The following is a 15,548-nucleotide window of genomic DNA, read 5'->3' as shown; positions in this document are numbered from 1 at the left end:
ACAGTGGGCCACGGAGCTGCTACTTCTAGGGTGAGGAATTTCTAGGGTGAGGCCCCACTCTTCCAGCAAGTCTCTGAGAATCACAGGGCCTGACTGGAGTCACCTTTCACCCGTCAGCAGAGATTCAGATAGAGAGCGAGCCTCATTGTAGGCCAATCAGCTCATTGCAGCAATGGAAAACTTCACTGGAGGCTGGTGATTTTAAAGCAACTAGGTGAAATTGACACATAAAGTGCACTCAGAGCCAGCTCGTATCAGCAGGGTCACGATGTATGAGGCACAATATCTCAGGATGTGTCCATCCTGAAGAGCCTCCACTGCAAAATCCCATGTTAGCAGATCACATTAAAGCTGATGATGTCTTCAAGGACAAACAGCTCCTAGTGCCAATAATGCTTTGTATTTATGGAGCACTTTCCATCCAGAGATCTCAGTGTGCTTTACAAAGGTGGGGAGAGCATCTTTATTCCCATTTTACAGCCAGTGGCACTGGAACCCTTTTAATAGTGGGGATGCTGAAAGCCAGTCCCCGTACCCCTGTCCGCGCCTCCCTCCCCCCCACAGCTGGGACCGGGAGCAGTGCCGTGTCTCCGGGAGTGGGGGACCCAGACAGGGGTAAAAGGCTGGGGGCGGGCACGGGGCCTGCAGCTGGCACCGCATGTGCGGGGCCAGTAGCACAGCTCCGGCTGCAGAGTAATGTTACCAGGTGCTGATGGGATTCTTTGGACACTGTGCTTTGTGGGTTGGAGGGAGGTAAAGGGAGAGGGTCTTGGGACGCCCCACCGCTCACCCTTTCAGGGGGAGAAAGGCCATGTGGGATTATATTTTTCAATCGTAAGGAAAAGGGGAGCTGATTTCCTAGTTATCTAATTTCTAACTACATTCTCTCTGGCTTTTCTTGTAGAGGTTAGACATGTGTTTGCACAGGTGTTAGAAGAGTATGGGATCAAGTATACACGTGTGCCAATAGAACTAGGCCTTCACAGCTGTGCGTGGATAGAGCCACCTCTAATGGACTTTTATCTGGGAGTAGAAAAAGATTCCCTTGACACAGTAGATGTGTTTACAAGACATGGAATAAGGTAAGACAGACACACCCATCGCATATATACATTAAAGAATTCAGATCCTACCAGTTCTTGATGTTCTTCATCTTCCCACGCAGGCCATTACAGAAACAGAGCGCAGGCATTCTCCTACCTCAAAGGGGCAGTTTCTGTAGTGTTTTGTGTCTCTCTTGGACTCAAAGGCACAGATACAAACACTAGGTTTCTTACAGGAAACACCACCTTGAATCAGGCAATTGGCCTACAACTGCTGCTGATTTATAGCCTCCCACAGCACCACGGGGTGGTAGATATGTGGCACTGCAGGTTCCCACTGAGACATGAGGAAAAGTGTAAATATCAACTTCGGTTTGCAGTGTTGTAGCCATGTCAGTGCCAGGATATTAGAGAGAGAAGGTGGGTGAGGTCATATCTTTTATTGGACCAGCTTCTGTTGGTGAGAGAAACACGCTTTCAGCTTCAGGACCTGCAGAAGAGCTCTGTGTGGCTTAAAAGCTTACCTCACTAACAGAGGTTGAGCCAATGAAAGAGATTACCTCACCCACCTTGTCTCTCTAACTTATGTTTGTTCGTGTCTATTTTAGTTCCACTTCTCCATCTGGCTCCTGCTGGCCAAAGGCGGCAAACTGTGCTAAAACAAACACATGCCACAAAAAACAATCACAGAGAGATGGAGGGAGACAAAATGGCTGAAGCCAAAAGGAAGCAGAGCCAGAGACCCATGAAACTGATCTCTAGCATCTGTGCAGGCCGTTCAAACCCAAGTTCTTAAAGTGCTCTGGGCACGACTCTGTATAATTGATATGAGCCTGTGTTTATTGTGTAGTAATGGTGCTATGTCAAATTTCATCAGTTTACAATTAAAAAGACTGAGTTGCTGTCAGACCTGCAAACTCAGCCTGAAATCTGAAAGTCACGTTGGGGTGACTGCTTATGCACCGTTAGCAGTAATACAGATTAAAGCAGCCACTCACACGACATTCTGGTGCTTCCGGGAGCAGCGTGGGCCTGCCCCTGCTGGCATGATCTCATATGCCCAGTGCGTGAGGTCACGCCACACAGAGGCGGCTCCATCTTTAAGAGTTTGCTGCCCTGCCCCCATCGCATGATCTTGTACGTATGGTGCATTCAAGGTCATGCCACACAGAGGTGCCATTTTTAAGAGCTGGAGGGGGCAGAGCAGCATTCTCCCAGCCAATACCAGACAAAACCACATCCAGTACCAGACGGGACAAACCTTTCAAAAAGAGCACCGTCCAGTTTAACACCAGACAAGTGGCCTTCCTAGGCCAAGTTCTGCCCTCAGTTATACCTGGGAACTTTAATTCTGCACTCCCTTACGCCTATCAAACCCATTTGGGATTGCACAGGTGAAATGGCAAGTTTGGCCCTGCAGCTGGAACATAGCTAACAATTCTGTTGCTAATGCGTAAGAATACATAGCCTCCCTGTTGGGTTTGTTGGCTCTTCAGTACGAACTGTAGTAAACCCCTGTAATTTTGTCCCTAAAGTAAGCAAGCACGTCTCTGCTATACATGGGGGCAGATCTGTTAGCAAGCTTTCCCATGTTACAGAGTCAGCTTTACGCAAAATTAAGCTATTAGAGGGAACTCTAACCTGAAATGATGATTTATTCATTTTTTAAAACTGAAACTTTCAATAAAAACACACTTTTCATAGACAGTATCCTGCATGGTCACCACCCTTCCTCCCCCCATTCTAAAGTGGGTCTACAGCCACAGGGCCCCAGCAAGCGCTGTATCATGCCCCCTTTAAACATTCTCCCACCAAAGCAGCGGGCCAAGGGTTGACTTCATTGGGGCTCGGTGGGAGCAGGGTCCTCCCACACCGCACAGCCTGCAGGAATGGGGCCTTTGTTCAAAAACTGATGTGTCAAATGACAATGCTCTGTGGTGGTGTATGTTAATAATGAAAGGATGAGTTATCCTGTTCAGTGGTAGTTGTATTTGGTATTATTCTGTATTTAAATATTTACACTAACAGAAGATCATTTGAAATTAACTTTTTTTTTTAAAGTCTACACTACAGCTACATTTCATGCCTTTTGTTCATATTAATTTTTGTATCCTCCCCCCAACAGGTGGGCTGACATATATATAGGTTTGAGTACCATGGGCAAAAACATGTCTGTCAGCAACATTCAGAGCGCCATTGATACTGCCGTGGCGGCTTTTGCTACCAAGGAAAACTCTCTGATGACTCAATTTTCACCTCAACATCAGCAAGGCAGAACAGTCACAATTGAATTGATGGTACATCCAGGGTACCCCACTATTCCACCTGTTGGAGGCTGTGGAGAAGGACCAGACGATTTTTCACAGTCATGGGAACGCTTGCATGAACTCCAAACATTAATGAATCCAGAGTTGCAAAGCTATTACAAAACAAGGAACATTCAACTTTGTGCATTTAAAGATCTTTAAGCAAGAGAAGATAAATATAGCTTGTACCGAGAGGGGGGAAGAATCTGTAGCTGATAGAATACCTCATTAACGCAGAAGGGAACTGTGAATGGACTGGGAGCAGCCTATAAACTAATTAGAAATACCTGGACTCTCCAATGCACCTAGCGGCAATATCCCAGCCTGTATCTCTCTCATTGTCATCAGATTTGTAAGACACCTCAGCTGATTTGAAAGTGATGGATTTCTTTTGTGTATCATATTCACGCTCCACCCCAAAATTTAACTTGAAAGCCAAGGCCCAACTGTCAGACTAACAAAGAGTTCCTGCAGATGCTGCAATAGCAGATAGCACATCCACCCATGGTTGACAATCATGCATCAACTTTTTGAAAGATTTTTTTTTTGTGCGGTGGCAGGGAGTAGTTACAAAAAGATACACAGCCTAGAAAGTAAAGCCTCACCTGGCCAAGGGAGGCGGATTTCTGTAAGCCTAGTAACTTTGAGCATTCCCTTCCGAAATTACTGTATTGTCCTTTCATTTTTTTACTTGAACTGTTGCATCTTTACTCATGTCTACAGAAAAGGAATGGTCATTGCAAACATTTTTTTCTTCACTAAAAGTATCAACTTATATTAGCCTTCTGATGTCTTCAATCATACTCCATGCAAGTAGCTGGATGCAGAGTTACTGTTCTATTTAAGTAGGCTCTAGCCATTACACAGTCAAAAGAAAATTTTAATGCCAGCACTTCCAGACAGGCTTTTTAGATGATTTTACAAGAACAGCAATCGTTGACCCAATTAGCTATTTCATGATGACTGTTACCTGTAAAAATCCTACCATCACCTGTCAATACACCACACTCTGCCCTTTCTACGTGCTGTGATGGCCACTTATTGTAAACATAAAGATGTTCTAACATCTAGAGGGGGCAATGACAATGAGAAGGGAAAAACTCTGATTATCATCAAAGCTTTCTAATTTCTACAGTTCCACTACAGGTCAGTTTTCATTCCTCTGGTACTTTCTGAAAAATCCTCCTTGTTGTATGAGATTTTTCTGAGCTTCATGGCTGCCCAAAGCGTAATTTAATATGTCAGTGCTGTTCAGCCATCTTGGCTATATAAAGAGATGGAAAAATGCACTTCATCCAAGCCTGACCAGTATTTTCCCGCTTTTAGCTAATTCGAACCTCATTTTAGCACAAAGCCTTTATTTTTATAAAGTCTTAACTGTTTGATGCATAACCTGTAGAAAAATCAAAGTCTACAAGAGCCCAGTCATACCAGGGCTGTGTGCACAGAGGGCATGATTAACAGGACTTATTTGGCCTCCGGTTCCTAGCCAACTGGGAACTTTCTTTGTGTAAGGAAAAAACAAACAAACTTAACATTAAGATTGCTATATCAAGCACCTTTCAGGCAATTCCATAACCTTAGATTAGGCTACAGTATTAATTCCAGATTTACAGTCTCTATTGTAATAGGTACATGGTGTACAAGGTGGCTGAGGCAAAACTACAAAAGAAACCAATTTTTGGAAGTGCTTGATATGTCAAATAACTTTACATTAACACCAGTCTTTACATTTAGTGGTAAAGTTTCCAGGTTACTGATTGTGATAAAGTATAATAAAAGAACAAAGGATGTAAGAGTTGCACTCAACAATGAAAGAATGAGATTGTAAAAGTGCTGTTAGAAGTATGAGTGCCACCTAGTGTTTACTATATGTTGTTCATGTGCAGTAATATGCCTGGAGGCACTGTGGATTATCTAATACTGTATCTCAGATTTTTACACGACATGACCTTGTTTTATTACATAATTTTTAACCTTTGATTTAGTCTCATGAGTACTTACTATGAATTTGCTTTGATCACACAATCATCAGAACATCCCTTCTCTTTTCATGTATTGTACTGTTATTTGTACTCATTTTCTGCTTCCTTCACACTAACTGAACCCTGTGAAATCAGAACGAGAGCAGCCTTAACCCATTCAGTTCTGTACTGTGAATATTAGACAATTTTGTAAATGTCCATATTTCTAAATAAATAGGACAAAAACAGGATTTTAACATTCAAATGAATTGAAAGCACTTTAAAGTAGAAGTGTGAGTAAAGAACTCCTTGTTTTAAGTACCTGGACTTTTAGCTGAACTATTTTTATGTAAATAGGGAAATGATAAAGTGTTCTGAGAAAGTCTTGAGAGATACGAAGTTCGCAATAAGAACATTCAACAAACCAACTCTAAGCTTTCCCTGTATACAGATATTTTCAAAATTCAGTCTAAAAATAAACCATGCCACAAAGCCTTTGAGAGCATTTTTATTACAGGTAGCAGAATGGAATTGCAGAAAGCCTATACCAATACTCCTGGGTGTATAGTTTCACCAGTATGCTGTAGTTTTGGGTCTTAAACTGCACGTTTAGAATTGAGCATGGCTTAGGGAACTAGAGAGAACAGCTTGAATTCCTGAGTTAACACAGGACTGGCTTAGTACTTTTCATTTGTCTACTCCCACTTCAACCATACAGTACACACACTTATTTGGTCTGTATCTTTTGCAAAGTCACCTGTAAGTAAAAGCTACTACTTGTGTTTTACATCTTGTGGTTTGGGTACTGGACTATAAAGAAAGCAAGAAGAGAATTGAGATTAATATTTTCTTCCACCTGATCCCTAGACATAAAATTAGATAATAGGCATGACCTTGCTATAGGCTGATGTGAATTTGAACTGCAGTTCCTGGAATTATCCAACCTCTTCAGTTCCCTTTAAGTGGTATCTAATGGCACCAATTCACATGTATGCAGCATTTAACCTGAGAGGTTTACAATCAGAAGGTATATTCACTTTTTTTATAGAAACAAGAGTGACAAACAGGTGCTACAGTTTTTATAAATATGAAAGGATAATTTGGGCAATGGCAAGTTTCCATGCTAACAGACGTGATCAAGAGGAGAGAAAAACAGTGGGTCATTTAGGTATCTGATGCAGAAGTTACACACACTTCAGTTTGACAGATAATTTGGCTTTTTTTTTTATTATGAATCAGTGAGCGTGAATGAAACAAAATCAGTACCAACTTTCTGCAAATGAAGACACAAAGATGTGAAAATTTGGTAATAGACAGTGCTCTCACCAAGCCTGAAAACACTTAGGAAATGAAAGTTTCCTTAAATAAGGTGACCATGGTTTAACTTTATTTACCTGCCAAAGAATCTGTCTAAGAATACTTAAACATAAAAGTTCTTAAGCTCCCTCACTTATAAAATGTTTTACTTTTCAACAGAGGTACTGGGCTGTCATTCTTTATGCTAAATTCTAAATCAAAGCTGGATCTAGATAAAAAGGGCTGAGCAGAAAAGACAGGAAACATACAAGACATTAAAACCAAAAGGGTCTCTCTACTGCTCCCCACACACACAAGTCCTGAAACATTGCAAAGACAGATGCTGTACTAATGCTGATCGTAGGAGTACAAATAACCATCTGGGTGTGAAGAATTTACTAATACAGCTTCCTGCACATCAAAATGATATGCACTCCTAATTTCTGGAAATAACCCTGCTTGTTCAATAAGATATCAAAATTCTAATGGTTGGGAAGAGAAGGCGGTTTGTGTGGCTATGACCTCACTTTAGATTTGGGGGGGAAAAACAGGCAGCTAAAAAATATGAAAAACAGTTAGATTATAAAGGGTATTGAGTCCTGAACAGTCCTTTTATCTGAGCAGGCATGCCTTGGATTGAAGGGAAAATAACTTATTCAAGTAAAAATAAGGTAGGAGGGAGTGTTACTTTAAATACTCATTGAATCATCTAACTCAAACGTAGTATATTATTTCTTACAGATATTTATGAACAGTACTAGTGAAATGTATTCTATTTATTAGTTTATTGCTTAATGCTATTCTCATACCATTTTCAAAAAAAAATCATACAATAATTGGGAGGGGAAGGGGCAGGGGAGGGCCCATCCCAAAAAATACAGATGGTTTCATAATACATTTTGATGGAAAGATGTACTCAAATGACTAGCCGTGGTGTCAGATTTAACTTTTAATTTCAAAATTAACATTTCCAAAAAGTATCGATTTTTAATTCAAACACAGTTTGTTACTTTGGTACCTATTGGTCCCCAATTTCTGAAACTCTTCTGAAGTGGTTGCAATGCTGTTCTGTGCAAGGTTTTCCTAGCTAGTCTGCATAGATATTAAGAATTAAAGTGAAAGAACTTCATAATCACATTCCACTATTCATTTGCTATAGAATTTTGTTTTCAGTTTTCCGAAACCAGCACATAAGTCATATTTTAATTCAATCACGCACACAAAACTTGGGTTTCCCCATTTAATAAACATTATTGTGGTAACATCAGCCAGATTTACATAAGACCTAGGCTTTGTTTCTGATTGTTTTTGTGGGGGGTTGTTTTTGTTTATTATGTTACAAACTGAAGTTAAGGGGAACTTGCAACCTAAGTTCCACAAAGCACAGTGCAACATTTAAAGAGAAAAGTAAACAGAACTGCCAAACATTCAACCATTTTCTGTCAGGACAGGAATATATTTTCTAAGACATCAGTTTGGGGGAAGAAAATTAAATGAAAAATTAAATGAACGCAAGATAGTGGGAACTGCAAGGGAAAAGAAGAAATAACAGCCACAACCTTTTGAATTTTTAAGGGCAGAATATAAGTCTAAGATATTTTTGATAAATTCTGACAAGAAAAAGAAACAGCATCCTTTAAAGTATACTGAAGCAGTGATTTTTAAACAAAGAAAGCAGAACTAGAACATCTTAAATGTTTAATCCTTTCTTTACAGGTTACCTAGACCACTTTTGATTAAGAAAACTGTAGAAAGTTAGTAACAGCCACAAGTAAACACCAAAAGGTGGCACTTGTCAATTTTCCATAGAGTCCTGCTTTGTGGTGTGTCTGAAATGCACTGCTCCGGATCTTCTAACACACGTTGCTGACATCAATTGTGTCAGATTTTAGTCCACTGGTCGCTTTTCACCATATTTCTTTGTAAACTCTTCAGCGTTCTTACAGAATTTTTTACGGTCCTTAGAGTATTCTTCAGCTAGGTCAGCCCGAAGGGGGTGCTCGGGCTGTGGGTCATTCACCAGTGCTATGAGGGACTGGATTACTGTCAAAAGAAGTACAAGTACTGTCAGTGACTTGAACATTTAATTTTTAAATAGCCAAAATGTAAGTGATGCACTAAAAATAAGAGTTTAAATGTGTTAAAGAATGCCCCTATAAATCTGTATGCTTTCCAAAGACAGACCAAAACATTATATAAACAAGTACAAAGCAACTGCACACCGTTCAAAATTGTAGTTTGGTAGTGATTCTGAATTCATAGTTCATCTCAAGAAGGAAAAACTGGAAGTTGACACTAGAAAACTAATAGACAAATCCCATACAGCTCAAACTGCATTCCAGATTTTCTGGCTAAGTAATGGGCGCGATTGATGAAATATATTTTATCTAGCTACATATGGATGAAACTACCATTGTTACAAACAACCTGGTCTAAAATGAATACAATAAATTGGATATTCTCTCACTTCCTGAAACAATTTCTACCATTACTCCGACATGAATTGCCAAATATACCTGCTGGTGAAGATATACTGGATGAACAAACTGGTAATACTTCAGGGTGATTCTCACCCCAATATTCATGACCATGCTCTAAAACAGTCAATGCTCTTCATGAGAAATATCAGTCTCAACTAACCACATGAAATTAAACTAGACACGGCACTCAAATGATGGATTTGACATACCGCTGTGAAATCTAAAGCTACTTTTTTTTTTTTTAAATGAAAAGCAACAGAGAGTCCTGTGGCACCTTTAAGACTAACAGATGTATTGGAGCATAAGCTTTCGTGGGTGAATACGAAATATGTCTGACATGCGTCTGATGAAGTGGGCATTCACCCACGAAAGCTTATGCTCCAATACAGCTGTTAGTCTTAAAGGTGCCACAGGATTCTCTGTTGCTTTTTACAGATCCAGACTAACACGGCTACCCCCCTGATACTTTTTTTTTTTTAAATGTTCCTTTGGCCATTAGGAACTAACTAGCTAAACAGACAGGCTGCAGCAATCACAAATTCTCATACTGTACTACACTGTGTGCAGTCATTAAGAGGAGGATGCACAAATGGAAGGTAGGTGATCTGCGATAAATATCTTAGATCTACAGAAAACAGGTGTGTGGAAAAAAAAAAAAAGAGTTCACTGTCTGACATTCATTCATAATACCCCAATCCAGTCAATATACAACACTGCTCCCATGCTTTTCAGGCAACTATGTCAAAACTTTATTAACTGAATATTTTCCACACTGGTAACCAGCTGTCATATGGAATGGAAAACAGCTCTCTGGAATGTTTGGTTATAAAAATCGTTTAAAGGAAGCTTCCTTCCCTCAACACCACAGTTGCTTGATAAATATAGTACTTGTATAACAGGGGGAAGAGGGAAGTCTCTACTATAGTAAGTACTGTAGAACACTAATGCTGCTTCTCTCTACCGCAGTGGTTTCCAACCTGTGGTCTCTGGACCACTGGGGGTCCGCAGACTATGTATAAGATTTCCAACCAGGTCTGCACCTCCATTCAAAATTTTTTGGGGTCCGCAAATGAAAATTGCTCTATATTTAATAGACAGGAAGTAGTTTTATAGTAGCAAAATTTTGAAATGCCCTGGAGGTCAGAAGACTCCAGCTGAAAGCACACTGCAGACAGACAACTTACTTTTTGCTATGGGATTATCAGACTCTTGCAACAACTATCCTGAACTGCAAGTTAAAAATAAATAAATAAATAAAAAACCACCAACCAAAAAACTACTCAGACTTCCTGGGAGGAAGAAAAAAAACACTGACAAAGGAAACCAAGGGAAATAAGTGTAATAGGATTAAATCAATCACTGGTTTTGCAAAGTTTTATAGGAGATTACATAGTCAAAAGTACACAAATTAGTAAACATCCAAAAGCTTTAATTCACTTTTATATAGTGTCAAAAGCGAGCAGGAGCTTTGGGAAATGAGACCAAGACACATTACACAGAAGGGTGATGATCAAGAGGCAGGTGATCTCACAGTTTCAGGCAGCACATTCTTGGATATCAGATACATGCCTTGGAATATAATATATAGGGACAAAGGCAAACTAAGATTTGTTTTTTAAACACCTGCTCTGAAATAAGATGGACAAAGTGTCAATTGCAAGTTTCTTGGGGTAGGGACCATAACTTCCTCGTTGTTTCGTACATGGACAAGCACATCAGTAGTGCTGAATGTCGAAATGAGCTATGCTGCATTGTCAAATAGTGCAGAATAAGCCTAGACAGAGAACACTTACAGTAAACTGACCACTACATTCCTGTATTTATAGTCAACCCTTCCACACAATATATGACAAAGCCCAATTTTAAACAGGTCTGTTATAGAAATAACACTGGTTAAATGAGGATTTCTGCCCTGTAATTATTTCTACGAATGGTATGATGGTTACGGCTATGATTCTGTCACAGACAATAAACAAAAATTCACAGAAGTGTGACCTGTCCATGACTTTTACTAAAAATGTCCATGACAAAGCAGGGCGGGAGGAGGGTTGAGCACCCTGCCCTGTTGCGGCTTGGAGCTGCGGCCCCTCCCCCACCCAGTGGCTGGGAGGGACCATCGCCTGTGGCAGCTGGGGAGCTGCAGGGGATCCCCTGCCACCCAGGGAGCTCTGGGGGATTCCCCCCCAGACTGGGGAGCTCCAGGGGTCCCCAGCACCCATGGGGACTGGGGAGCTCCGGGGGATTTCCCCACCGGCAGCAGCAGCAGCTGAGGAGCTCCCAGGGATCCCCCGCCACAGCTGGTGAGTGGACATGGATTCTCCACAACCTGCGGGGGGATCCCCACATCTGCGGTGGCTGGCGAGCTGCAGGGGGCCCCCGCCATTCTGGGGCCCCCGCAGCTCCCAGCCACCACGGGAGGTGGGGGTACCTTGCAGCTCAGCTGCTGCGGGCTGAAGTCATGGAGGTGTGCGGAAGTCATGGATTCCGTGACCAAATCATAACCTTAATGACGGTGCATGAAAGACTATCATGAATATGTATTAGAAACCGAGTTTGACAAAAGTGGTCTTGATAAGTTATATTTTCTCTATAAAGTACTGAAAGAGGTTCCCAATGTACAAGACACATCACTCCCATGTTAAATATGTTGACACTATAGTCCCAACTACACTGTACAACAACCTTTACAATACAACCTATTGTGGTTACAACACAGCATCCTGAAATGTGCTACAGACTCTTGTAACATGTTGCAAAGGCTGTAGCAAAATTCAAGGGGCATGGTTAAAACACGGTTCAGTCTCATCAATGCTATAAGAATGAACCAGAGGATAACTGTGTTTGGACATGTTTTCGAGAGTTTGGAACAGCCTCAAATCAGGCTACAAATTACTGTTCTCCTGCAGGCAAATCATCTTCCTTCTCCATACCTCCCAACTTTAAATGCACTCAGATTTCCCCATGCTCCCCTATTCCCTCAAGTCCACAACAACGTCTCAGCAGATGAGGATTTGGACTCTGTTCATCACTCCGGCATCCATCACGTCATTTCAGAGTTCACCAAAGTGGTTACTAGAATACTACATGCGGTGCTTCTGCCAGAGGGTGTAACACATTGCATTCACATCACTCTTCATCCCTTGCCAACCTGAGAGCAAGGAACATAGCTCGAGACCAAAACTTGGATCCCAGCAGGATAACCTATTCCTCTACTGCTAAGGTAGGGGCTGGCTTACATGTGCTTACCTTAAACTAGAGTTGTTTAAATAAAGTATCAACACTACATTTCTCATATTGGCTGATTTCACAATTGACTTATGAGACTGCTGCATCTGAGAGCTGTTGCCATAGTAATGCTTGCATACCAAGCCATGTATCAACACTACAGGATGCCACAGCTCCTCTGTCACACACATTACATAATTCAATTAAAAAATATTACAGCAATATTTAACACACACAAGTCAGACCCTAAAATAGTATTAAGATGAGTCTTAACAGTAATTCCATCACACTGCACATGTATCTTTTTTAATATTAAGCGGCTGTAACCTTAATATGTAGTCTAGCCTTAAGAGGTGCACTTAGTATATGAAAGGTGGGATGAGTTGAGACCCCTAACTTTCCCCTTTCCTGACATTTGTGTGTTTAAAGCTATCTTGCTATTGCATTGAGTGATGTTGCTTTTTTTCCTTTGGTTCATGCAGACTTTGAAAGTCGTATCTCACAGCACGGAACGGGGATGAGGAAGAGTGCAGGGAACTGGACTAGATGACCTCGAGGTCCCTTCCAGTCTTACGATTCTATGATAAGAGGAATGTGCACCTCAGCCAGACTGCCAATATTTGGTTGCAGACAGTTTTATGCAAAGCTGGGGTAACAAGACTCTTTGCCACTGCAAGAGAAACTGAATTCTTTTAAACACAGCTTAAACTTGCAAAATGCAGCAAAAATGGTGGGATCGGAAATGTTTTTTCACATTCCTGCTTTTAAGCCAGTTTTATTTTTTCCCTTTGTTTATTTTAAAAGAGGATTTTTCAATTATTAGTATCAGTTGAAACTGCTGAGCAAAGTCCAGGTGTAAGGCCAGGTAGAGAGACTGTATAGTTCTCCTTTTACTCTTCTGTACCAGTCAGCAGACTGCTGTAGCACCACCTTAAGTTTTTAGCAGATGCACAGTTCTAACTTAAATTTTTCCTCAAGTTTGGCCAAAGGGCTATTCCTCCTGGAGGACTCACCACATAATAGATTTGGTGGCTTTTATTTGGCTATTTAAGTTACTGGTGGGCAAAAATACCTCAATTATTTTCCTAAATTCTTTTCTGGGCTGAGCTCAAGTATAGTATTAGGAAGTTATGAGTATATGGAAGTGAAAAGGGGAGCTCAGAGATGTAAGGGTTTTCATGGACATCCATAGGTATCTGTAGTATTTGGTTCGGTCAACACATAGTTCACGGCGAGAAACTGACAGATGGGGGCTGGGAGAAGGGAAATTTTTGGTCAAGGAAACCTGCACAGACTCTGCCTCCTACATAAAAAAAGCTCTTTGTGGTCACTAAAGCACTGATGAAAGATAGAATCTCTCTATTATTAATTTGGGTTTATAACACTAAAAAACCCATACAAAAAAGGAGCTCCCTAACAATAGTTATACTTACAATAATCACCCAACAGCATTCAAACGGAGACAAATTCTCACCCTGACAACAAATGGAAACAGAAAAGTCCTTCAAACCCAATCGTACCCTAAAATGTTTACGGTCTTATCCAAGAGACCTCCACACTAAGTCTGATAGTACTCAATTTATCATGTTTTAAGAACTAAGAGAGGAGCCATCTCTGGTAGGATTTGAATCTGTAGTTCTATGGTTTCCAGGTATTTCAGACCTGATGCTCTGATCATCAATGACAGAGCTCCACAACAACACATGCTAAGTCACTGCATTATCCTAACGTATAACTGAAGATCAACTACCATTGATTCACTACATTCCCAGAGGGAGTAATCCATTGCACAAACCTACAGACAACTGATACCTTGGGATATCAGCCACCACACGATAATACCAAGCATCCATTGGCTTTAACCAATGCAGTTACTTGAGATTAAGTTCACCATACAGAGTGTCTTACCTTGGTCAGTTTTGGTTGCTGGCTTCCAGTTTTCAGCACTAATTACTGGCAGACAAACCTGCCCCTTTTCATCGATGTTAGGGTGATAGATCTTTGTTTTAAATGTAATCTTAGGAGGTTTGAATGGATACTCTGCTGGAAAGTTGATTTCGATTCTGAAGGCTCCCTTATCATATGGAGGATTGTCCTGCAACGAGAAGACAGAACATTAAGGGATTTCAGACATCAGAACAGATACACTTGAAGGGACTGCGTGCTATAGATCTCAGTCTTTTGAATGGTCCATGTTTAAGATACACCTGTTGTCTGTATAGGCCTTCAAGTCCATTCACATGTCTAGATTTAGGTTTATGTGCCAGAAAACATCAAAACCAGAATATTATTTTGCAAAGGGGGAATAGTGTTTTATCAGTATCTGTATTTATCTTGAAAGGGGGAAAAAAAAGCCACACATGTTATGGCAGCACTGAGGGGTGACTGACATTTCTACTAGGTGAAAGCAGAACTTTGTGACATTGATAAAGAGGCCTCCAATCTCACAATTGTTTGTTATTCCCAATTTCATAAAGTTTTCAGGTCCTTTCTTAGATACCAATTTTCTTCCTCAAGTTTTCGGTTTCTGTCTCTAAACCTAGTTATTTCATTTCTCCCGAGATGGTGGTACAAACAACAGAGCAATTTGACTTGTCAGGTTTCCCTCTATGTTCCGAGAGAACCTTTTTGCTTTAGCTGACTGCATAAAATCTGCTGACCATTCATTTTTTTTTTTTTACTAAACATAGATATTCACTGCATCTGCTGATGAGAACACTAAATTAGTATGCAGTTTCAGGTTCCTTTAATCAGATCATCTTGGGAGGAGTACGGTGAGAGGACTATGAAAGTAGGGAGAGTGATTCTTCATGCTGAAACTGAACAAGACAATGCTCAGAAACTGATAGCAACTCCTGCTAGACATTGTAGTCCTAGTTTCAAAAATGTTTTTCAATTATTTTTGAGAAACCCAGAAGAAAAATCAACTTGATATTTTTAGAGTTTATCAAAATATTACATTTTATATTGCAAACAATGATTTCAGCATGATAAAACTACTCAGGATACTGGGGAAAGGGAGATGCAGAATAGCTGGAAGTGAGTTTTTACTCAGCGTACAGTTTGACTTCCCCCACCTAGCAGCCAGTCAGTCCAATCCCTTTAATCAAAGCCATTTTAGAAGTTAAAAATGAGCTCTCCAGTATTAGCATCTTTAGGAAAAACAACAACACTCTACACGGAAAGAAAAATGGTATTAAACCTATGGGAAGAGATTCTGTGTTGTCCCTGAAG

The 15,548-nt window shown here is 40.6% G+C and overlaps 2 protein-coding genes across 8 annotated transcripts in view; one reads left to right on the top strand and one right to left on the bottom strand.

Annotated features, from left to right (window-relative positions):
- Positions 1-5,808, top strand: part of YDJC (YdjC chitooligosaccharide deacetylase homolog) — a 75,704-nt gene extending 69,896 nt beyond the window's left edge. For all 6 annotated transcript variants that reach the window (XM_024105694.3, XM_042841558.2, XM_024105697.3 and 3 more), the window contains 2 exons: positions 905-1,082; positions 3,169-5,808. In XM_024105694.3, the coding sequence (XP_023961462.2) occupies positions 905-1,082; positions 3,169-3,511 (521 nt within the window). In that variant the 3' untranslated portion in view covers positions 3,512-5,808. The remainder of the gene's footprint in view (positions 1-904; positions 1,083-3,168) is intronic.
- UBE2L3 (ubiquitin conjugating enzyme E2 L3) overlaps positions 5,806-15,548 on the bottom strand; it is a 25,923-nt gene continuing 16,180 nt past the window's right edge. For both annotated transcript variants that reach the window (XM_005281092.5, XM_065568386.1), the window contains exons 3-4: positions 14,223-14,409; positions 5,806-8,652 (exon numbers count right to left, since the gene is read on the bottom strand). In XM_005281092.5, coding sequence (XP_005281149.1) covers positions 8,498-8,652; positions 14,223-14,409 — 342 coding nt within the window. In that variant the 3' untranslated portion in view covers positions 5,806-8,497. The remainder of the gene's footprint in view (positions 8,653-14,222; positions 14,410-15,548) is intronic.

The sequence above is a fragment of the Chrysemys picta genome, chromosome 15, assembly GCF_011386835.1.
Source record: "Chrysemys picta bellii isolate R12L10 chromosome 15, ASM1138683v2, whole genome shotgun sequence".
NCBI classification, from domain to species: domain Eukaryota; kingdom Metazoa; phylum Chordata; order Testudines; family Emydidae; genus Chrysemys; species Chrysemys picta.
Note: the sequence above shows the minus strand (reverse complement) of the source record. Positions and strands in the feature narration are given on the sequence as shown.